The 26,114-nt window shown below is 39.7% G+C and overlaps 1 protein-coding gene across 1 annotated transcript in view; it reads right to left on the minus strand.

Annotated features, from left to right (window-relative positions):
- The window catches only part of fcho1 (FCH and mu domain containing endocytic adaptor 1), a 56,943-nt gene that overhangs the window by 22,266 nt on the left and 8,563 nt on the right, over positions 1-26,114 (minus strand). Inside the window, exons 2-11 of the mRNA XM_058637734.1 lie at positions 20,823-20,873; positions 10,162-10,253; positions 6,847-6,921; positions 6,265-6,406; positions 4,754-4,906; positions 4,063-4,167; positions 2,264-2,362; positions 1,600-1,696; positions 1,319-1,436; positions 388-412 (exon numbers count right to left, since the gene is read on the minus strand). Coding sequence (XP_058493717.1) covers positions 388-412; positions 1,319-1,436; positions 1,600-1,696; positions 2,264-2,362; positions 4,063-4,167; positions 4,754-4,906; positions 6,265-6,406; positions 6,847-6,921; positions 10,162-10,253; positions 20,823-20,849 — 933 coding nt within the window. The 5' untranslated portion in view covers positions 20,850-20,873. The remainder of the gene's footprint in view (positions 1-387; positions 413-1,318; positions 1,437-1,599; positions 1,697-2,263; positions 2,363-4,062; positions 4,168-4,753; positions 4,907-6,264; positions 6,407-6,846; positions 6,922-10,161; positions 10,254-20,822; positions 20,874-26,114) is intronic.

Here is a 26,114-nt window from a genome sequence, read left to right on the forward strand (position 1 = left end):
TCAAGTTCCCTTTCCACTTGGCCACGGGCTGCCCCCACTTTGGCAATAATGGTGTTACTTCAAGAGCTCAATCATTTCTCTGCTGGTACTTGGTATAACAAGGTTGAGAACCACTGGTTTATACCTTAACCCTTAACCAGTTAATGCATAACCGTAACCGTAACCCAACCACAACTCAAATCTTGGCCCTAAACTTAACAAGTTCCTCAGAAATAAGGGTCTGCATTATTAGGACCAGGTTTTGGTCTCCATGGTCACGACAAGATCAGTGTTTATGCCAGAAAAAGGTCCTAAAAAGTAGCAAATACAACTTCTACAGTTCTAATAGTCAGTCGAGGTACTGAGAGCAGCTGCAGTATTCAGGTGAACATTGTGTCAGATACTCACCAGTGTCTCAGTCACTGCTGAATCCCTGCAAACACATAACACATTCAGCAGTAAGTCAGAATGAAGAACAATCAAACGGTAGAATTTTTTTAATGGATCAGTCAAATCATTTTGCCGGTCATGGTGGGGGAGTTGCTACGTGTTCAAAAAAAAATAAAAAAAAAATAGAGAGCCTAAAACACAGCTATTCTGTGTGTTTTTGCATTGATGCCAGATGTATTTTTGGGAGATGGACATAAACGCAGTAGTGTAAGAGCAGGTGCAGTTACACATGAGTGAACAGGTAAACAAAGTGTGCTGATGTGTTTTATATCGTTAAAGAGGAAGTCAAATTTTAGACACGCAGTGTGTACTCAATAATTGAGCGGTCATGTTTTTCACATAGTCTCAGCCACTATTTTCGAACATATATAATGTGTGAAGAGGAGGAACTCTGTATTTACTTTATATTCACTTTCAGGATTAATTCAAAAGAAACAAAACATCTTAAAATGATTCCTGATAATGTTGATGCCTTTACACTTCTACTCCTTCACAGTTCCCATGATTATGAATGCAACATTTCAGTCAGATAAACATCAACTAAATAAACACTATTTTTCTCCTTGTGTCTCTGGTTTACTTTATTCTGGCGGGGCGATGATATTGTTATATTTTCTTCTTGTTGTTATAAACAAATGAAGCTTTGGTAATTTCACTGTTTCATCACTCATCATGTTAAGTATCTGTAAATAACAACACGAGCACCTTAGCAACTAAACAGTGGATGTCAGGGTAAATGAAGACGACCAGACTAAGCTGAACTGAAGTGACCACATCTACATTTATTCATTTAGCAAGCGCTTTTATTCAAATTGACTTCCAACTCATGGACACTGTGTGTGTGTGTGTGTGTGTGTGTGTGTGTGTGTGTGTGTGTGCAATCACTCACGTAGAGTCTGGCTCCTTGTCCCTCTTGCCCAGGCCCGGGATCCTAAAAGCTTTAGCTCGACTCTTCTTGCCACCTTCAGGTGCCAAAGCTGTCATGTACTCCTCAAAACCAGCCAGAGCTGCGGACAACAGGCAGACCGGGATAAATAAACAACAAATACACACTCACAGCATGACTGAACTATTCTGCCTTCTCATCCCCTGTCTTTATATTTATTTAGTGTCATTTAAGCTTGCGTGAGTTCTATTTCCCTGTTGGAAATTGTTTTGAGCTCACAGCACCTGGCCTGTCCTTGCCCGTGCCCTTCTGCTCGGCAAATTTCTGGATGAGGTTGTCGATGCCGATGTTTTCCACGTTCTGCTTGAATTCCTCATGCACCTGTAGCAAGGACAGAGTGATCACTCTGGGATTTTAAACACCATAAAATACAAAAGTTATTTGTTACAAGGACTTGGAGTGATAACTTTTTATGGTTAAGATCACAGCTCCTTTGTCCTGAGCCCCTCCCACCAGAAGTGTACAAGGAGCTAAACTCACTTCATACATGAAAAAAACAACTTTTAGTATAGTAGCCTATGGGAGGTGCCTTCTCGCTCTAAACTGCTCTGTGATTGGTCAAAATGTCCCCGTCACTGGCCAGATTTCGCCTTGGCTTGGCTTCCCGTGGAGGAGGTGCAGAAGTCTGGTTCTCTCTCAAATCATTTGATTTACATTATGCTCAAACACTTTTACAGAATAAAAAAAAAAATTAATAACACTAAAATGTTTTTCCCTACACCAGCTTTAAATGTAAATTGGATACACTCCTTTCCCCATAAAACTTAAGTAGATTTCAAAGTTTATCACAAATGTTTCGAAATCCACTGACTTCAGAAAGCTATATATATCAGACTGTTTAATCTTTAGGAAAGCCATGATGAAGAGGGACAGAGAGAGTGGACGTACCTGTCCCACCTGGACGTGGGTGTCTTCTATGGAGTGGGAGTAACCTTTGATCAGCTGTTTCATCTGCCGCAGGTGAACCTCTTCGATTTCCTGAAACCTCTACTCAAACAAACAGACACACAATCATGTACAGAGAAATAATAGATAGATATTTTTACTATGTGAAACCTTTAAAAATCTACTGTTGGTTCATTTATTTTCCTCTGTGGTCTAAGGTAAAGTCTTCTTTAGCCACTGTGATTTGGTAAGATGTGGTGTCACCTAACATGTTGTTTTTCTTGTTAAGTACATTTTCGGCTGTGCCTCTCTCTTTTAATACAAAAAGAAAAGGAGTAAAAAAAAAAAAAAGGAAGACACAGAAATGGGGCTTTCTTGTTTCTCTGGCTGCGTAATGTTAGGAGTTTCTGGAGGATGCAAAGAGGGAACCAGAGTAATCACAGAAATGTAAAATGTCACATACTGTATGTGTAATACAGTGAGGGTTGCTTTTGAATAAGAATCTGAGAAACCAGCTCTTAAGAGGCTCTCAGCCAGCAGCGGAGGCCGTGGGTTGCCAGGGTGTTAAACCAGTGATAATTTGACAGGATTTAAGTCTGATCCTGGTCTTTATTCTCACAGCTCATTTGCTGCTGCCTGATCTCTGCCGGAAATTGTCTCCATATACTGGCTGTGGCTTTTCTAAAAAGAAATAAGCTTGTGAGTCGTGAGCAGAGCCTTGCCAGCAGCTTTTCTCCAATTAGCCGGGCAAAGTCTGGGCAGAGAGCACAAACATAAAATCACATCTGCCGTCAATCTTCAGCAGCAGTAGCTCACTTGCATTTGCCCCGCACCACTGCTGCAGAGTTTAGCCTGATTTCATGGGCTAAACCACTAATGAATTAATCCACTGATTGTTCTGTGAGTATTGTCATTGTTAAGCTGTTTGAGCTCTGGATACGTCTATGTAAATCATTTGGTAACCATGGGAACGTGTATTTCAAGAGGGATTTGCCTGCATTGATCCAAAGCACTGAAAACAGCAGTCTGCTGCGGTTGAATTCTGATCTGTGTAGTTAGGCAGTGTCCATTGAAATGTCAAAGTGCTACCGGGATAGTGTTTGTTTTTTCATTTCACTGCTGTTAGTCAGAACATTTGGTTTAATGACACTAACTATGTTGCTCTATATGAGCACAAAGCAACATTTTAACCATTGTTGAAACTCAACTACTGGCACATTTTCAGATCTTAGTCTGCAATGTGAACATTTTGATGAAAGGCATATGTTTAATATGATAGTTTGTCAATACGCATATCAATGTTTCCAATAAACATATAGTCTGTAGGATTTGGTTTTATCATTGTAAATCAATATGTTCAGGATTTGGACTGTTTAATGGACAGGACTTATTTGGTCCTACTTCACTTCTTTAACCATTTGTTCCAAGATCAAACTCGTGACTAGACCTTACAAGAGACAATTGGTCATAAGAATTTCTCTCGGCATGGAAACAGCAGCAGTAACTGTGGATGTGTGGAGGCAGTGATTGAGCGTAACGAGTGGGTTGCAGGACGTGAAAGCCAATGTGTGTTTAGGGATCCTGGAGATGAGGATTTCATTTTAGGTGAAGACATGATGTGGGATAATAAATAAAAGTATAAGACAGCTGTCTTGTGTAGGTAGAGGTTATAAAGTGGGTGAGTCATGGCAATAAAGATAAAGCCCCAGATAGGAGGCGATACATAAACCCCACATATCAGAGAGTGGGAGAGACGGAGAGAAGAAGTAGTTGCCCTGGGTGCAGCTGCAATCAGAACTGACCTGGGCAGACCCGCTCATCTTCTGCTCAAACTCTCCTCCCACGCGGTTGTGCTTCTCAATGCACAACGCAAATGACTCTGCTGCTTTCTTGGACTTCAGCTCCGCCTAGTGAAAACAAAGGAGAGTGCATCGAACACTCATTCACAAACCTTTAATAAAAATAACTCATTAAGGGAATTTCTACCTGATGATTACAACTATTCTTTAACATCATTTTCTTCATAGAGTGGATGTAGGTGAGTAGTGGAGCAGGCAGTAAATGACCGTTGACTTTGGATAAATCAACTCCATAAACATCATGGCAACAATGGTCAGTAAGAAAACCCTAGTAAGTGATACGTGACTTTTAGAAGGTAGAGCAGGTTGTTCTCTAATCAGAGGGTCATGGTTTGATCCCCGACTCCTTCCCTGATACTGAACCAAAAATAGCACTTTGCTAGTCTTGATGACGACAAAGCTTCTTTAAACTACACACATCTATCACACATCTTTCAGACCCTTTCACACGCTGTCAGGCGTCTCTCCCGGAGACACATCAGCATGTAGACTACTGGAGTCAGAAATTGAACCCACAACCTTCCAGTTGAAAGACAACTTGCTCCACCGCTGAGCTACAGTCGTCCAAGAAACACGGGAAAAAAAAAAAGAAAAGTCTGTGAAACTCTCTTGAACAGATAAAATGGTGGCTCACCTTCTCCAGTTCTTTCTGTGGACCCCCGTCCTTCCTGAGGCGGTCCAGCTCCAAACACTTGCCGTGGTAAGACTCCTTCGACTTCTGAAGGTGACCAGTTTGAACCTGCAGTGCCTGCACTGCCTCCACTGTCCCCACCATCTCTTCCTTTGTCTGGATGAAACACACGCACACACACACAGTCAGGTTTCCATGGCTTCAGAGGACATTACATTGACTTTAATCCATTTCCTGGAGACTTACTCCAACCGTAACCATAACTCTAACCCTACGACATGTCTTCATGTAATAATTTACATTTCGGGGACTTGCTTTTTGTCCCCATACTGTACGAGTAAACAGATTTAGGTCCCCACAACATGAGTAATACCCAAGAAACACACACACCGATCATCATTGTATTTGATATTTTAAGGGCAAATTAAAGTGAAGGGAGAAGACACTTATTGGATTTCCAGTGAGATTAATGCAATTAGGTTGACAGCGGCTGGATGGAGGTCAAGTAATGAGAAACTTCACAACTATATTCACAGAGACGAACACACACATATGCACATACAGATACTAGGGATGTAACGATTACCGGTATGACGATAAACCGTGGTAAAATTCCCGACGGTTATCATACCGTTTCAAATTTTAATTATCGTTAAAACCGTGATTGATTACCGCAACTGATTACCGAAAAACTCACAGTGATACTGCTCATTTCCTGGAGAAGCAGCAGCACCTGAACGGCACTCGCTCAAGCGGGCGCGCATGCGCAGTTTGCACTGTCTGTCCAGCGACAACACGGCTGAAGCCACCTGCGCTCCAGAGATTACCCCCGTAAGATCAGAAATCTGGGCATATTTTGTATTTTTAAAGGATGTTGAGAGTAAAATAATTGAAGACAATCAATCCTTGTGCAGAAAATGCAAAAAAAAATCTCCGCGAACTTCGCGGCGCGAAGCCACTTCCAATATGATGAGCCATCTCCGTGACCACCACACACAACTTTTCAGCGGGTAAGTCAACAAAAACGGGATTTCGGAATAGTGGGAAACGTCATGGTTTGTCTCGCGAAAGCGAGTAGTGTGCAGACGACACATACCGTAGCAGACCAAAATGTGTTTGTTTCTGTGTTTTTTTATTTTATTTTTATGCTGTGTACGACCGCTGCTACTTAATTATTATCCGACACAGAGTGAGGACCTGTGTGTGTGTGTGTCAGTCAGTCAGATGATAATTATTAATATTAATAATAATAATAATAATAATAATGATAATAATAATAATAATAATCATATAATCTAAAATATCTTTTTTTAAATAAAACTTGGTTAAAAGATTTCAGTGTGTGTGTGTTCAGTACTTTTGGAACATTTTGAACACATCTAACAATACCGTGATAATATTGATAACCGTGATAATTTTGGTCACGATAACCGTGATATGAAATTTTCATATCGTTACATCTCTAACAGATACACAACCATCAACCAGATTTCTGTCAGGGGTGAAGGATGTACCTTGCGGTGAATTTTGACCTGCTCATCTCCGTACTTGTTGATGTCCCGGATGAGATCGTTCATCTTCCTCATCAGCTCCAGGTGACAGAGGGCCAGTTTGTCTGATGACACCCTGAACACGTCCCACATGGGAGCAAACGTCCTGGAAAAAGGCACATTTAGCACAAACACCAAAACCTTTTAATCTCGTACAAACACTGCTGCTTGAAAGACAATAATTATCCTTAATTGTCCTTTAATGGGATCCTTTATCATCACCTCTACAAATGAAGTCTTTGTTGCTTCTCTCCCTCCTTTTATCACTTGCAACATGCCGTACATTCAAAAGACAACTCTGTTAAATAGCAGACGATACACTGTACGTGTTGAACCATAAAGAGTAAACATTGCAAGGGGAATTATGCAAATCTAACATGTGGACAGTTGGTGACACAGATGGCACTCATTCATATCTCGTGTGTATTTATGTGACCTCTTTAATTAAACTATATAATATACTACATTCCTGTGGTATACATTCTCCTGGTGGGTGCATGATGAGGAGAAGTTATCGTGCGAAGCTGTCCCGTGCTGTAAACTCACCCCAGTGGACTCCCGTTACTCGCCACCTTTGCCAGTTTGCTCATTGATTTGGCGTACGTCTCTTCAATGGCTGCCCTGTGAAGACAAACACAGAACATTGGCAAAATAACGGACAAGGTCGATCCAGTTTCAGGAAACACAGAGAAAATGCTTATATTTGAGAAGGTGGAACCATTAGTGGCTGATTGATTTTACAGCACTAAACAAATCTATACTATTTTATTGGCCCAGATATAAAGACAACAGAGTTAGTTTTAAGTCTGAGTTGTAAAATGATCTGTAAATCAATATTTACAACTTCAACTAAACCATTTTTTTGTCTGTAAACTCATGCAGGTTAAGGCACCACATCACTACAAATATCATCATCATCATCTACCGCTTTATCCTCCACCAGGGGGTCGCGGGGGGTGCTGTGCCAATCTCAGCTACATCGGGCGATAGGCGGGGTACACCCTGGACAGTTCGCCAGTCCATCGCAGGGCCACACACAGATAGACAGAGACAAACAACCATTCACTCTCACACTCACTCCTATGGTCAATTTAGAGTGTCCAATTTACCTAATCCCTACATTGCATGTTTTTGGACTGTGGGAGGAAGCAGGAGAACCCGGAGAGAACCTACGCACACACGGGGAGAACATGCAAACTCCATGCAGAAAGGCCCTTGTTCCAACCGGGGCTCGAACCCGGGTCTTCTCGCTGCAAGGCGAGAGTGCTAACCACCACACCACCGTGCGTACCAATCACTACAAATATATGGAATAAAAATCATAAAAGATGTGTGAGTTTATGTGTGCATGAGGTCAGAGGATACCTGCTTCTTTGGTTAGCAGTAGTACGACAGGAAGATTTATGTTAAGTGAATTCCTTAAAATGTAAATTCCTCTAAACAGCCTCCGGACTGGTAAATGTGATGTACTTCAGCACAATACCGTTGCCTCCTCTAATGGCCTCATACATTATCTTCTCTGTCCAGAGCTTACTATGTCCCAAATGCTGGGTGTCCACCAGCACCGCAGTCAGCAAGGTTAAAGATTCCTTTTTGACAGTATTGGGTAAATGTTGCAATAAGCCACATTTAATTGATGGATGGACTCATTTTCAGAGACTGGACATAAAACTTTAATAAGCATCTGAAGACCCTGAAGAGAAAGAAACACTGAGCATTGATCCAAATGTCCCGAGGGTAAATGGAAAGAACAACGAGCTGCTGAGGACTCAGAGCCAAAAACAAAAGGACAAACTTATTTTGCATCTTCAGCAGTGATGGGGAAGTTGTGTTGGGGGATATATTCTATACCTCGTTTGTCTTATTTCTGATATTTTATTCAATCTATAAATAATTTAGCCTGTGTTTTTAGAGGTGATGATGAAAAATAAAATTAAACAAACATTTCTTTTATTTTGTCCTGACAAAGATGCGATGACAGTGGCTGTTTGTCCTTCTGTGCCTTAATGATATTCATGTTTTCAACCACAGTTTTAACTTTGTTTAATTTAGGAGATGATTCACTTGATTAATGATTAAGTTTGTGCGTTTTCTGTTTATTTACCGACTTACCGAAGTACCGAGGTGTGATGTGTGTGTTTTAGTGTTGCGTCGATAACACTCTTAATATAATGAGATTATGAAATGTTAAGCTCTGTGTGCAAACACTGCTATACTGAGAAACAAAGAGAGAGTCATGTGGAGGTGAACTCATTTGACATTAGTTTGAACACACCTACACCTTTCAGTCTCTGATGTATGATAGAAAATAAACATCGATCACATTTCCCATGTTGTGTCTAAGACGAATGGCACAGAAAGTTCTTTAGCAGCAAATTCTCACAACTGCGTTGCCCGAGTAAGCAAACATTTAAATTATGAATTTTCTGTCAGTACAGTCACCGATAAACTTAAGAGTCAAATCCTTAAGTCTATTCTCTCACTCAGTCAATCAGTGGGGTCTAACTAATACAATGCAGAGAAAAATCTTGATTAGATTGAGCAAGAGCAGAGAAATAACGGAGGAACTCTGAGATTGTGGTTGGAAAACGTTCAAATGACTGATTTATACAATCTCATGCGTTAAAAGAGAGTGAGCAAAAGCAAGAGAACATTTATCAGCACAACTGCCTTTTCTCCATCCTGTGGGGTCTCATATACTAATTTACGCACAGTGCACCATATTTCATTTCCTGGCTGCTGATTTGCTGTCTGAGCAGACAACTTCATTTCCCCCACAGAGGAATGTGTAGCGGCGATTTGAATCATTGTCTGGTTTATGTGCGTTAACTTCAGCTGTGGGAGGACAGACTCCAGGGCTAACCCTATTAATGGCCACAATTTACTCACCAATTATCACCAATTAGGAGACAGACAGACTATTTAATATAACAATATATACACATATATATATATATACACATATATATATATATATATATATATATGGAACCATGAGGCTACAGGGAGTGGCGATAAAGAAGGTGGAGGATTTTAAGTATTTAGGGACAACAGTCCAGAGCAGTGGAGATTGTGGAAAAGAGGTGAAGAAACGTGTTCACGCTGGTTGGAATGGGTGGTGAAAAGTGTCAGGGGTAATGTGTGATAAAAGAGTATCAGCCAGAATGAAAGGAAAGACAGTGGTGAGACCAGCGATGCTGTATGGTCTAGAAACAGTGGCACTGAGGAAAAGACAGGAAGCAGAGCTGGAGGTAGCAGAGATGAAGATGTTGAGGTTCTCTTTGGGAGTGACGAAGATGGATAGGATCAGGAATGAGTCAATCAGAGGAACAGCACATGTTAGATGTTTTGGAGATAAGGTCAGAGAGGCCAGAATGAGATGGTTTGGTCATGTATAGAGGAGGGATAGTGAGTATATTGGTAGAAGGATGCTGGGGTTGGAACTGCCAGGCAGGAGGTCTAGAGGAAGACCAAAGATGTATGAATGTATGAATGTATGTATTTAAACAAAGCACGTGCATAAATGAAGACAAACATGTGCAGTACCTCTGAGGTTCAAGGATAATCAACCTATTCAGGCGTGTGTGCAAGTGCGTTTGACAGAATGAAATGAAATCAAAATGTAGCACAGCAGTGACAACAGGAGTGAAAGGACAAAGACGAAAGACAGATTTGTCTGTACGATAGTGACAGATTTTGAACCGAAACAGCAACAGATGAATTCCAAACTAGTAAATTTAGAATCTCTGAGTATTTCGCAATCTCGCATCTTTCCTTTATTACTACAAGTCAAGAATTTACTCCACACAAGTCCCATCACCACCTCCCACACAGAAATTCACAAATACACAAGAACCTTACCTCTCACGGACAAACTCGGCGAGCTCTTTGGTTGCCAGCTGGCCATGCTTCATGTTGTGGTAGAGCACGTCAAAGCCGGCATTCTTCTCCCCCTGCCGAGGTACAAAAAAAAAAAAAGACGCACACACACCGTCTGTTAGCGTCGGAGCAAGAATAGCTAACCAATAAGATAAAGTTAGAGACAGGGATGGTTTTGTTTGGTAATAAAGGCAACACATTTTACGTCACAACTGAAGTACACAGCACGAGTAAAACAAGATGGTTTCATACTAGAGATGGCAATCGGTAACGGTCAGCATCGGTCCGATACTGGTCAAATATCACTGTATCAGATATCGGACAGATAAAAATGTTGAATCTTATACAATCCAGCATTTTTAGCTTTTTGGGAGAGCAATATTTGTTCCACAGTTTGTGATATCAGTATCGAAAACAAAAAAAGTGGTATCGTCCCATCCCTGTTTTCAGCACAAAGAAGTGTCCATGAAAAGTTTCACAAGTGGATTTTAATGCTAAAAATAAACCTAAAAATTCAGTAGGAGTTTACAATCACAATTAGAATCATCATTTTAGTTTTTCACAATAAACGATAATAAATGGTAAATAACACTGGTAAAAGACAAATAAACACAAATCAAAGAACATTTTGTAGAAAAAAGGACAGTTTCTGTCAATTCCTCCGTGTGTGAGCTGGTTTCACAAACACATCTAACAGCCCAGGTCCCAATGCACTGGTTAATAACCAGCAGAGTTAGTAATTAGTTAGTGATTAGTGATTACCGCTCTTGGTGCCGACTTATTCAAGTGATGAGTGACATCATTCATGGCACGTTGATATAAATGATCAAGTGAAATTTTAGCAGTGGCATCTCAATATGTATGTATATATGTATAATGTAGTAGTGTATAATGTAGCAGCTAAATAAAAAAAACTAACTTTGATGTAAAATACTATGATACAAGTACTACGAGAACAACTGGGCCTTTTCAAACACTTACACAGATACATCAGTATGCAAAGTAACCAGTCTGTCATCATTGGCTTTCAGCATTAAGCTCCATTTAAAACCTATGTGAAGCCAAATATAATTTATTTGCTAATTGTTTCACTGACAGAAGAACCAGTTATGTTCAGATGATATCACTGGGTTTCAATGTGCTAATGGATTCATGCTCTCAGATTGTCACAACATTAAACTTCCCACTTTCTAATGTCAGTTTGGTAACTAACACCAATACCACACAACCAGAAAACCAATGATGTTTCTTTCTCTCTGATGCTTGTGGGATTTTGTTGTGTTTGTGGCGATGACACTGAGAGAGATGAATTCAACCAATCCCTTTCTTTCTTTTTTTTAACATTATGTCACTACTGCTGCACTCCACGGGGAAATATCTCACTGTTTGCTTTTCATTTGTTGAGCATAAACACCCGCAGAACCAGCATGACACAATCCTGTGTTGTGGAGAGGAGAATTGCTAACCTTGCAGCTACGCAGATTTAACACCTCAGCCACACCTCACCTATGTCACTATGACATTAACCTTACACCTGTCTTAGCTTAAGTCTCCACAGACCAGAAAAGTGCCCGACACTGTGCAGTTTCTTGAGCCTCACTGCATTTTTTCAGTCAACAGCCGGACTGTGTGTGTGCAGACAGAGACACAGACAGCTGCGTCTCAGGGACTAAAAATACCCAATCGGGGGGAGAACAGACCAGTTCCCAGGTACCAGGGGAATGGCTGGAATGCCAAGGAAGGGTCACCCAAAACCACACACAGTTTTCTTTAGCAGCATTGGTAGTGAGGACACTCAGACATAATGCATTCCCTAGCCCCTTACCCTAACCTTAACCATCTCAACTTAATGCCTAACCTTAACCCTTACACTAACCCCAAAACCAAGCATAAAAAGCCCCTTTAAGGGGTGACAGAACGTGAGGACCAGCCAAAATGTCCTCACTCCCTTAGGAGTTCTTTGGTCCTCACAAAGACACCAAACAAGAACACACACACATTTAATCTCGTTGGGACTCTACATTGACTTCCTTAACCAGAGCTGCAGAAATTAAGTTCCGGTCCATATTAGAGACAAATAATCCTGACGAGATTAGTGTTTACACCAAAACAAGCACACACACTTATATCTTAGTGAGGACACATCATAGACAGAATGCATTCCCTAGTCCCTTACCCTAACTTTAACCATCACAACTAAGTGCCTAAGCTAAACACTTACCCGTACCTTAGCCCAATTCTAACCCTAATCCAAAAACAAGGTCTTAACCCTGAAAAAGCCCTTTAAAGTTGTAGGGTGCAGACAAAATACAGTTTTTGGACCTCACAAAGATATAAATACAAGTACTATGTGCTCCTATTTTCTCTCCCTTTTTTTAAAAAAAAAATTAAAAAAGAAAGGGGTTTTGTATTATTACACAATAGCTGAATGCATTGACATTAGCTTTTTTATAAACGGTGGACCACGGCCTGTAGCCAGTTGTGCAATGTTGCTGTGCCAGAAGTCTGCTCTATTCAAAAAGGGTAACCATGAGTCTCTATAGGTTTTGTCCCTTTCTCGCAGTTGGCAGACACCTTTTGTTGAAACTCTACACTCAGCACAGAAAGATGAGCTGCCAGTCTAAGCGTGTGCACACACACACACACGTGTACGCACGAGCATGCACACACACCTCCACAGCACCTGTCCTTCCCTGCTGGCAGACTTTGTCTGGTGTCTGAATGACTGTAGCGCTGAGATGGTTTTGTAACCAGTATTTGACAATGATATCAGTCAGTAAGAAGACATGTTGAAAATTGACTGGTGATGGTTTGCCCTTCCTTAAAAAATAAAGTCCTCATTTTAAAAGTTTGGGAAACACTAAGTGACATTAAAGAAGTTCAAAGGAAAAATTGAAATCTTAAAAAAAGTTCAAAACAGTTGAATCCAACTAAACATTGATATGTTTTGGCTGTAAAAAAGTGTCGCCTGTGTTAATTTCACCTGTTACAAAGCAGACATCAAATCTCAGGAAGTGAGATGAAGGGGTATAACTTTATTGTACCCAAAGGGAAATTCTTTTTCACAGCACTGCACTTGTTTAACAGATGCAACAACACAACAGCAATAGACTTACAGACAATTAGTAAGTCACTTACTAAATTCAACATAGTCATTGAATGAAAATCCTTCACGTCTGATATATGCAACACCCCCCCCCCCCCCTTTTTTCTCTCTCCCCTCAACCGATTTCTTTATCATCAATTAAGTTGACCGTTTTGGTCATGCATGGTGGAGTCCATTTCCATGACAAAGAGAGGGATGATGGCAGAGAAGAGGGATGGAGGGATGGGGGGATGGGTGTGTAGACGAAAGATGTAAAATCTGTAAGTGGACAACTTTCTCATGAAGACTTGTGATGGCCTCTGGGAGGTGAGGGGGAGGTCAACATCTAGGCTCAGCCAAGGGTTCATGGTAAGAGACAACTCGACCAACATGTTTGAATTATTTTCTCTCATGTGCTGGAATAATAGGTTTTATTTGTCTTTGGAAATAATTGAAACTGAATTAAACAGATTAAAAGAACTGTTAAGCATCTTGATATTTGCTTCATTGTGGTCCTGCCCTGATAATCCACATTATAACATTAACACTGAAGCAGTGACAGGTGCAGATGAATCACCATGACCGTCGTTTGTTTTCCAAGCCTTGTTTAAAATGTGGACTACTTGTATTTTTGGCTTGCTCGTCTATTTTCCTGTATTCATTTTTAGTTCTGTCTATTTTGCCTGTGTTATTTTGATAAGTGTTCTATAATAGAACATGATAATCATGATTAATCGTTAACTACATTAATGAATTAGCCACAGTGGACCATGAAAACAGTGAGACAGAGGGAAAGACTTTGTTGTCGAGTCTCTTTTTGTCTAGAAATGATGAAGTAACAGGGTTTGTTCAACATATAAGATCAATTTTCATGGAGAATGACATGGACATTTAAGAATCACTTGTGTGAGATAACTTGGATGTAGAGCAAGGTTTTTAACGCCGTCATTAACTTTATTTCTGGTGTCAGAGGTGAGGTGGGAACACTTAAAGTGAGATTTGTAGTTTATTTATGTCAAAATTGAGCTGTATTTAGAGCTCAACATCACTGTTCAATTGGACGGCTGTCTTTGTCCCAGTGTACAAGCTCTAGTGGGGAATCGACTTAATGCGAAGTGTGTCCTGCCTCTGCAACGCTTGGGGGCGATGGGCCACCTTTCACTCTTGTTAGCGGTTACAGTTTAGCTGGCAGCTAGTTGTGAACATGTCATGCTCCATTCATACTTTTCTTCCCATCCATTAACTTTAAAATATTCAATTCTTTAAGCTGACGGGGCATAAAATCTGTCTCCTTGTCAGCCCAAAAAAGGTATCAATCTGAATTTCACCATGTTTTTGTTGATGTTTTCTTATTCTTCTGTGGATTGGCTTTTTCTATTATTTCCAGGTATGAGCTGGAGGTGGCAACTGTGTCGCCTGCTCAGAGCAACCTGTCTAACAATGGTAGTTTGTCTCCACATTTCATTATCTTTACTTTTCGTAAACCTTCAGTCTGACCAGCATGTTTACAGGTATTTTAAAAATTCCAGTTTGAATTTAACAATAATATAAAAAAATGTAATGTTATATTACAAACATGCTTAATGTGTGTTTACTGTAGGGATCTCCAGAGTTTAGTTGATGTAACAGCTCTCATTGATAATTCGATTTTCTTTAGGCTGGTTGGTATGAAACTAACTACAAACAATGAGGAATCCTCGGCAAAGATAAACTGGCCTGCAGACTCTACTTCACAAATAAAAAGTTGTGCCATTGGTCAAGGAGGAACATTAAGAATCGATCATCAGGAAAAGGAGTTTCTTCTTCAGCAACAGTGTCTCATTCTTGCCTCAACATTAAAAATTCCGTTTTCACATTCCCCTTTTTGGCGAAGCCAAACACAATGGCATTAAAGGCCTTAACTTTCAGAAAGGCTGAATAATAGATGACAGACAGCTGTCTCTTTCATGGATACATCCCTACTTACCCCCCTCCTGGACCTAACTGAACGAGTAAGTTACTTACTGCACCACTGCTCTGCTTTGTTCTGTTTTGGCAAACTTGAGAAATATAATAAAATATACGCGAGACAAGCGTGACTGTTTCAAGGTCAAAATACGAAACGCCAACATCCTGGAGAGAAATCACGGGAATAATCGAAGAATAAACCCAACACGAGCTGTGTGAGCATCAGAACATCAGCTCACAAGAGCATTGAGTCATGTGACACCTTGTGTCAGAGGCCGAGAGAAATCCATCACTGTAATTCCTATTTGTCACAAACTGCACCAACGTGTCAGCAATAAAATAACAAGTTTGTAAAGATGGAAAGATTTACCCATGTCTGTTTGCTGTTGCTTTTTTATTTTATTTTTTTTTAGCAGGATTACACAAAAAAACTATTTCCACTAAATTTGGTGCTAATGCAGCTTATTATTAAATCCAGGTCAAATCCATTTTTCAATGTTTTACATTTTTCAGGGGATTTTTTGAAATTTCAGACATCTATAAAAGTCTACAGAGGGAAGTAAACAATGTGTAGGATTGTTCTACCTTGGCTATGTGTATGCGCTCTACTGTTACAGTTTCAAAGTTGCTTCTTACACATCCTTCCTCATTTTTCTTATTTTAACATGCGCATGAGCAGGAAGTGTGTCTGGTTTTGTTCTCTGGCAGGGTCCACAGTGGTGCCTTTAGTTCTGGCCATTTTCAAATCTGCCTTTACAGTGTGTCTGAGAGGATCTGATGTCTGAGGACATTCCTGCAGTGTAATAAAGCCCTCCAGTCAAATGAAACCAGGATACTGAGAAGAACGCAGCAGAACCAAGCAAAACAAATGAGAAAAGACGAGGCAGATAAAAAAGAATCATGCCTCTCTCTCGGCTGCATATTGGTAAATGTGGGAATATATTCATGGAGCCGTTTCATCTAGATTGAAGAAATATGGCTAAAACAATACTTTCATGAACAATTTGAATGATGTTTTCTCTTTTTCGCCTCTAAAATGTTATCTATTGTATGTTTGGAGGAGAAAGTCCACCAGAGTGTAACTGTGGCGACCAGATGATCTGTAGCTGTGTGAAAGTTTTATTCTGCAATTTACAGTCCTTAAACTGTACAGAGATGTAACAGATATCTCTTGCATATTTAAAAAAAAAAAAACAAACATATTGGTATCATCAGATATCGGCAAACACACCAGGATCTGCCCATATGATACAACTACTTCTACAACTATTTTTCTTTTCTTTTCTTTACATTTATTTATTTTCCTCAATGAACAAAACGTATCTACATCCACTGCTACATGTAAATGTTATGTTAATTTCACTACAGAAGAGACGAAATTACATCAATACGTGTTTATATATATATATATATATATATACATATACATTGGTAATTGGCCATATATCATATATCATTGGCTATATATCATTGGCTATATCAGCATATGGAATATCAGCAAAAAATATCTAATATCAATAGAAAAGTGACTTTAACAAGCCACAAAAGTCATTAAACTACAGATATGATCGGGTGCTGCATACCACATGCAGGGGCTGTCTCTTTTAGGAAACTGTCCAATATTCAACCCCCTGCTGCATCAGACAGCATACAGTGAGCTGACTGATCAGCCTGTCAGTGCCGCTCTGAGTTTAGCTGACTCACACAGAGTTTTTTCTGCTGACTGGACAGCGGAGCAGAATGAACAGTCCCAAAGCAGAGAGGTGTCAATAACATCAGCAGCAGGTAGCAGCAGCCCGGCCGTCATCACTCTAGAACGCGTAATGCAATTTTGGAAAATTCGCCTCTGCAAGAAAGCAGAAAAACTTTGGAGTTTGGAGCACCATCTTTGTCTCAGTCACGTCTTTATTGTTTTACCTGCTTTTTTGTTATATGAGGCGGCTACATGAGGCTGATACTGAAATTCACACAGACACGTTTTACTCACACAATCTACCCCTGCTTTGTCTACAATATAGGATTTATTCTCGGGTTCCCCCACAGTTGGTAAACAGTATTGTTTGTTACAACTGTCGTAAAATATGCAATTGATGACAAGCCAACAATACCAGTGAACTCTGAAGCAGGACTTCAGATCAGGTACAGTAGCACATGTTATAGCATTATACATTATGTTTACATTGTTTCCTCCCAGTCCAAAAACATGCAGAGGTTACTTGGACACTAAATTGAGTTGAGTGTAGGGTTTCTTTTCTCTGTATTCTCTGCCCAGGGTCAACCCCGCTGTGACGTATGCCATAAACTAGAAAGAAAATTGTAGCTCTTTTTGTAGCACAGACCCGAAACCAGAAGTTACATAGTGCCAATGCAGGTGACATTCAACCTATTGTAAGTTGATGTATCATCAAAATTATCTTGGAGACATTATTTGATGTTTGAAATCTGAAATTGTTTCGCTTTAATAGAAATATATTAACAAACTATACTAAACTAATGAAATTCGTCAAAAAATATCAATTAATGGAATATGTAAGAGATTATCTGTTTGACTTTTTCCCTACTACTATTGAAGACACGTAGCCAAATCTACTGTACAACATCCACTGTGCCATAAGTTTCCCCGTTTTTTCCTTCTTTGACAGCAATGACAGGAAAGCGGTGGGATGGAGATGAAGAGGAGAAAGAGTTTCCCACTGTGTTTGCTTTTCTACAGCCTGAGAGAAAAACCCCCATGACTCGAAGTGATGGGATAGCAACTCTGGTATCATTGGACCGAGACGTGGGCAACAATGAAATCCTGCTGTGCTGGGTGTCGTTTGTATTTCCGTGAACAGACTTTTGTATCTGCTTGAAAACAAGGAGCCGTTTCCAAGAAAAGACGATGTGAGAAAACACTGCCTATACGTACTATACAGCCCCGAACCAGAACAGCCTGCTCATCTTTACTCCTTGTATTTAAGATGTCAGTAAAATCAGTGGTGGTGCGTCACTGCTGGCAGATTATTGAGCATCACTGCAGCCAGATTACTGAGCATTACTGCTGCCAGATTACTGAGCACCACTCAATCATCTCTCACTTGTGCAGTGAGTGCCAAAAGATGCAAATTAAGATACAAAAAGAAAAAAGTTTATAATCCTCAATGATTTTTAGGCCTCTATTTTCGTGGTCACTGCTAAAAGCACTTACTAAAAGTGTTATTAGATTCTAAAAATTGTTTCATTAATAATTACTCATTTATTATTAGTTGCAAATTCATTGGTGATGATCGTTTATTCTCTTTACAGTGCTATATTTAAATATAAGAAAAATAATCTTCCATCCATTAGGAGCTCTCCTCCCGAGACTTAACAGGGCCTTAATTTACAAAGGTTGCACTTCATTATAGCTGATGGTCTTCGCCCTGGTGGCCATGAGCACAGCTCTTATAAAGTTAATGGGGAAGACGTGTGTGCCATGAGGAGGCTTTGTGAGCGGCTGTGAATGTTCTTCAGCCAAACAAGACGAGGCTCTGTGTGTGTGTGTGTGTGTGTGTGTGTGTGTGTGTGTGTGCGACCAGTTCCCGAGTGGCTGCGCTGGGTAATTAACTAAAGGGCTGATTTGTATTACAGAGTTGTTGGCATTGGTAAGCTGGAAAGGCTGGGTGGGGGGAACACACAGAATCCTCAGAATGTTGGGTCAAAATGACAAAAAACCAAAACTGAGCTTTGCTCATCAAGTTTCATCACATACACACAGTGGCACTTCCACCTCATCCGTGTGCCCGACTGAAACTCTGCTCCCCTTTCAACCATTGTGCTCATACAGTTTATTGTGGTTTTTTTTCTAGCTTTTTTTCACTGGCTTCTCTGCCTGCAGCTGCCGGTCTGATTATGTGCCTGCACCACAACGACTACACAATGACAAAATCCGACTGTATGCAAACCCTCACAGCTACAATTGATTAAGATAGATGGTACTGTGCAAAAGCCTCACGGCCAGCTGTGTTGTTTTGTCTGTCAAACTCTGTGATCATTGGCATTTAGCTTCGTCAGTGAGTTTCACATGCAAAGCTCAACCAACCCTTGAATAAAACTGGTCTAATAGCTTTTCCGCACAGCAGATATTTTTCGACATGAAATCATAAGACCAACAAAATTCTTACTGGTAACAATAATCCAGGTTCCACTCGCCAGGGTCATGCTATTGTTCAAGTGTAAGAGTAAGTCACACTAAATATATGACACTTTAACCTGTAGAAGCAGTTTTCTTTAAAGACAATTTTGTTATGTTAAAACTGCATACATGTTCCCTGTATTCTATTTTTTTTTTTTTTTACCTTTTTATGGTCTTATTGTTGATATTTGCCTAAATTGTACATTCACAGATGTGAAAATGCATGTTTATTATTTATTACCTTTGCTGCTGTGACACTAAATGTCCCCATTGTGGGGTGAATAAAGGTCAACAAATGTAATGCCTTTAATGAAACTTCATGGTCCGCAGAGAAAAAGGTAGAGCAACCACTCCTCACCACGGCTGCATTGAGGAAATGGGCCTCTAAATCTGTGAGTCTCACTTTGGTTGAACTGCTATAATACGACTGAGGATGTTTGGAAGTCTGGGGAGATCTGAAAAGTAGGGCACACCTAAAATAGATGCACCAGGTGTGCAGACAACGGACAGAGGAAAACAGTAACAGCAAAGTCATGAGTGGATGAGTTTAATGTTGGAGAGATATAATTAGTTTTCACTCACACACTTAACACATCTGTTCAGAGTTGCTAATGATGTCATTAACTACTCCAAACACACAGTAATGAATGCCCAAATTTGCTAATACTGCCATACGGAGTTATAAGTTCATGAGGTACACTCTTCGCAAAACTACTAATATAATGATAATATATCCTCTCTGTGCAATATTTGTAATAACAAGGTGTTTATAAATGACATAATAGATACATTAACATAAGTCATGTGGAGCTGATAGGCTTAATCATTATTGTGTGAACTCATTTGACACTGGTTTGAGTGTAATGTGCAACTTCATATAGAAACCAGGAGACAATAGTCTTTTTGAATGTACATGCAATTAGATGTATTACTAAAGGGTTGCATCAACCTAATTCATAGTTTCTGATTTACTGCAAGTCAGCAAACTTATCAGACTTTAGATTATGCTTTAAGTTACGTTGGTAAAGTTATATGAAGCTATATTAAACAATATCAGGGCTACATCCAACAAATATCAAGATTGGAGCTTCAAAAAGGAATAAGAATGCATGGCAAACTAATAGCCATTGCTATTGCCTCAGAAAATCCCCATTTAAATGTTGTAATCATGTCAAAAGAGACATTACGCCTGTCTGCCTACGAGAAAAATGTGAATGAGTTTTCTTTCCATTTGGCAGCGGGCCTGAACACAAGATCGATTAGTATTGTTTGCAGCAGGCATAGGAGGGAGATGGCAAATGCTTCCAGAGTGTACCTGCAGAGCAGCAGGGAGCCAGGAGCTCAGCTGTCCACTGAGAATATTCAAGTTCAGTGATCCATAGCTGGGAGTCCACTGTCATTATAGGTGAATCAGAAATACATACAATAGTTTGTGGGGGGGGTTTTCAAGACACTTACCCAGAAGTTGTTCTGAAAGAAGGCCATCTTCACTCAGAGGTTCACAGCAATCTGTGGAAGAGGCAGACATGCATTAGAGAAAAAGTTGACGTGCAGACTTTTCGTTTTCATTCAGTCATGCTTGACTATGATTAGGAAAAAAAAACCTTGATTCTTTGATGCATTTTAATCTCTCATCAAGAGAGATTATGTATCTGTGCAGAAATATCAATAACCAGAAATCTGTTTGCCTCTACTCTGATGTCACAGTTATAGGTTTAGACAGGACAGTTCTGAATCACTTATGACACATTTGGAAGACTACAATGTCATTTATTCACGCAGTAGCATAGATTGTTGATAACTGATATCAATTTTAATCATAGCATAATAATGACGGCAACATTACTACTACTACTGCTACTACTGATAAAAATAATAATTGCCTCAAAACTGGATATTAAACACTATAAGTTCTTAAAGAAAAATCAAGGTTTTGCCACTGAATCATAGTGATCAATGTTGAGCCACATCAGTTCAAGAGCCAGTGACAAAGAATCAAAGATAGCCTTTTTGTTTATTTCTCTGCAAAACCCCTTTTTGGCTGTGCTCTTACAATAAATTGCAGTATTAGTTTCTCAGCAAATTGCACATAAACAAGCTTCCACAAAGTGCTGGCTTGCTAAGAAAACACCCGAGACACCTTCAGTGTAGGAAGGGAACTCCAGAGGGAGAGCAGAGGAGAGCTCAACAGATGACTTCAAAGGATAAACACAAAAGAATGGAAAGAGCTTGGGGAAGGAAGCAGAGGGGAGGAATGACAGGAGAGATGAGTGATGGAATACAGTACATACAGAATACAATACAAGAGATAAATCGATGGAGAGCAAGGCTGGATAGACGGAGGTTGCCACCAAGGACATGATCACAGCTTTAGAAAGTGGTTGAGTCACAAACGCAAAAAAACCCCGTAGCCTTCACTTATTATTTCAGTCGAGTGCAGTGACTGCTCAGGATTAAAAAAAAAAGGGTGTGTCGAAGAATATTTTTAATGAATGCATAAAAATAAAGTTAAAAACATTACGTACTTGAGTCTTTAAAATAGAGATGTGACGTTACAGTGCTGAGACAGTGGAGTAAAAGGCTGATTATTGATCCCTCCATCAATAACAGCATCAATACACAAAGAAAGACCTGGAACTTAGTTATCCAGATAATTGTTTGTGAATATGGCCTGGGTGACCTCGTTACCAAGGTAAACCTGCCCAGAGCAGCAACATCCCAGGTTCAATATTTAAAAAAAAAAAGAAAAAAGGGAGAAGTAGCTACAATGGACACAATTAAAACTTCATCATAGGTTACAGCAGCCTTGAATTCAGGTCTTAAATTTAATTTTCCTCTGTAAAACAGCACAAGTGGCCATAAAATAGCCAAGTGCACATTTTTTTATGAAGGCTTTTACACAGACAGATAAAACTTAACTTTGAAGTGGGAGTTGTCACAGCATCAGGGTTTTACTGACTATTTTACAGAAGGCACACACACACAAACACACACACACACGCATGCAAAAGCTTTGAAATATGCTTGTGCCCTTTCCCAGAAAATGCTTAATGCAGAAGTGTTTCCCAGGGGTGCCCTCACATACGTTGTTTTGCTGACTCTTTGTGTGTTTGGCTCAGGCCTGGTAAACCGGCAACAACACACAAACACAGCATGACTACTCACGCACACACAGACACACACACCTTGTTAATTAGCCCAGCATGGACCAAACACCCCTGTAGACAGCATTCTGTTTGGCAGAGGTGAACAGGAATATAATAGAGCAAGGCTTTACAATAATTAAATGTTGACCTTTATTAAAATATGTCAGTGTAATCATAATGTAATGATAACAACATATTACAGTACTGTACAAAAGTCTTTATATTTGTTTTAGCAATGTTGTAATGACCATACAGCAAATTAAATGTCCTCAATCACTCTTTTAAAACACTTTTAGAAAATATGGGAAATGTGTATGCATTTTTTTAAAATAACTTTTTCAGGAAAAAAAAGCTTCCACAGGTTAAAGTGTCAAGGTTTCAGTGTGACCTACACTTACACTTGAATAGGACAACTCTGGCTTTTATTACATTCAAATGGAACCCTATTTACTGTTAATGTTACACTCACCAGATATTTGACTTCTACAGATTTTGACCTCAACTGTAGTTTGACTTCAGCTACAGTTTAATAGGCTCACAGTCTTATACAGCTCTCTGCCATGAATCCTGTGGTTGAACTTGAAATTATTTGCATGATTTATTTATTTATTTTATTTCCTTTAGCATAGTTTACATGTTAAAATGTGTTACTTAGACCTATCAACAGTCCAAAACCAGAGGATATTCAGATTAAGGGGCAGCAAGACGGACAATTCACTGTGTTTGAATAGTTTACAGTGATTATTATTATTGATAGTCACTAAGAATTTTCTTTGGGAAATTTAATTGAGCAGCTTCTGTTCAAGCTGTTTTAGGGAGTCGATTTAGAAGCAGCTGTTTGTGGAGCTACTGAACAATATGGTATTGCAATAAGGTGTTTCTTTATGATGTCCATTATATTTACAGAAATATGGATACATTAAATATTCTAATTATACAAACTTTTTTTTCATTGAAGAATGTAGCATGACTAAACCATAAAAAAGTAGGAATGACAAAATTCTGGTTAAAATTCTAACTGAGAAATCTTCTCAAAAAACATTTTGTTGAATATGTAGAGTTCATTCTGCTACAGCAGCAAATATAATATACATCTATATCATGTTTTGTTGTCTTAATGAGCACTCAAAGTGCTTTATACAACAGTTTTGACTTTCACAAACACATTTACTGTAAGCACAGCACTTTTTCATTCACACAAATTATCTCGCTGCCAGCACAGTTCGGCCAATCAGCAATTTGAGGTTAAGTGTCATGGCCAAGGACATGTTGTCATGCGGATTACGAGTGCAGAGATTGAACCCCAGACATTCCAAGAATCACACACACACACACACACACCACCTAATAATCTGACACAGTGGCAGCACCTGACAGTTGAGTTTTATTTAGCTAATGAATGATAATATCCACAAAACCCAAATTATTTGCAAAATATAGATCTTTATCTTGATATAAACATTAAAACCGTAAATTATAGAAAGTAGAGGCAAAACCTACAGGCAAGACAACATGGCTAAAAAGGTCATCACTATTAAACAAAGAAATCAAACCACCAGATGGTTTTAAGGTCAGGAGAAGGACAGACATGGGACACACTATATGATGGTGAGGTTTCAGAAGCCACTCGTTTCCCTCTTATGACAAGCTGGCACGCCATATTGAAACATGCTGCAGATATGAACTAACCAACCATTTTGTAATAATGCTCACAGTTTCGGCACAGCACGATCCAGAAACACATAGTGAGATAAGCAGCGAGACTCCATATGGATCCCAGTCATGGTGGGATGTATAGAAGTAGCTCACATCCAGCTTCTCCATCTGGTTCCAACTAGACATTCAGCTGAAATCTGCTCTCGGGCAAACAAAGCCCAGAGGAGAAGTGGAACACAGAGTGACCTTGATTCTTTACTCACAGTAAATCCTTTTTTCATGCAGAAATTAAATACCTGTCCAAAACTTGGCAAGTGCCTCCATGCTGATCGGACGGTCAAGAAGGATCAGAGAGGCAGTTAGTGGAAGCACTTGTGTTGTGTGTTTTATATTTAAATTATAACAAACATGAGGAAAAAATCATGCAACCTTGCTATAACAAAAAAGCTCAGTATTCCTCCAATAGTGCGTCAGTAAAAACATGATGGAGGCAGCGTAGGTGAATGCAGCAACAACAAATTAACAACCTCCTCTGGCAGCCTACACGATCTGCAGACATTGCCAGATGTTTGACATTTTGACAACACACAGGAAAATACATATGTGTATATGGAGAGTGTATGGATACAGTACACAGTTTGAACTAGTTCTATTTGCTTTGAATGAATCATGTGCAATTTAAACATTTATTTAACCTTGACTTCAGTCAGATATTGACTCTACATGAAGAGCCACATAAATCGCAAAACACTGTGAGGGTTGATCATCTGGGAACCATTACTATCTGTACAACATCTGATGAACACTGTGGTGCTGTCCTTAAAGCAAAGCTGCTGTCACACCTAAATCTCACCATCTCTGGTCCAGAAACAGCCATTCTGACATCCTGTTATCTTAGCACAGTAATCCTGTTTATATAGTAAATAATTCTTCATCAACCCTTGTTTTAAACACTGACGATTATGTCAGACAGGTCAAAGAGAAACAGCATGGAGAGATCGAACAGCAGCATAAAAATAGAGAGCGAAGGGTCATCATCAGGGTACCTCACGATACGATACGATACACGATACATGGCCCATGATACCAATAAATAACGATTCTGTGATAATCAACATATATATAATCATATAGCGATACATCACAATATCTGTCCGACTGAAGAAAACAAAACATTCAAGTGCCGAATTTCTTTATTTATTCACAACATAGAGAACAAAGTGAAAAAAGTCTATGTATTGAACGTGGATGGGACATCTGACGTAGATTTCTTCGTCATTTTCCCGCTGTAAATTCACTGTTTACTTTAGAGTGTCTTAATTTATTAATAAAAAAAGGAAGGACAACGATTTACCACCAAATTGATATTTTGACCCACCCCTAGTAAACAGGCAGAAAGACAAAGTAACCAGCTTTATTAATGAACACAAACTGAGCCCTTTTTTTTCTGAGACCTGCTACCCGCACACACTGCCTGACAACACAGATGGCAGCCATGAAAAATTGGGACTAACAAATGCAGATGGAGAAGAGTCAAAGAAATTCCCATACACGAACAATGAGCATCCACAACCCATTTAATTCCTGCAGGAAATAAATGATCCGTCCTCCCCGCCCATACCCATTTTCCATGTTCCTTTCCTCTTTCTTGTGAAATTCACTAACACATGTTTCTCTAAGGCGAGGGAGGAGAGTTCAACACAACCGTCCCCCTCCTCACCACCTCTACCTACTTCTCTCTCACCCTCTCTCTCTCTCTCTTTCTCCTCCCTGGACAGGAATTACTGTCTCTGCTCACGCTGTCAGTGAAAAGAAGTACTGTAGCCACCTCCTCTGGCTCTGAGACCAACTGAAGATGAAATTGGGTTAAATTTAGTGACACAGTAGAGCGTGGAATAAAGATGCTTCAGTAACCTCCACAACAGGCACATTCGTCAGAAGCTCAGGG

The sequence above is a fragment of the Solea solea genome, chromosome 9, assembly GCF_958295425.1.
Source record: "Solea solea chromosome 9, fSolSol10.1, whole genome shotgun sequence".
Classification (NCBI taxonomy): Eukaryota; Metazoa; Chordata; class Actinopteri; order Pleuronectiformes; family Soleidae; genus Solea; species Solea solea.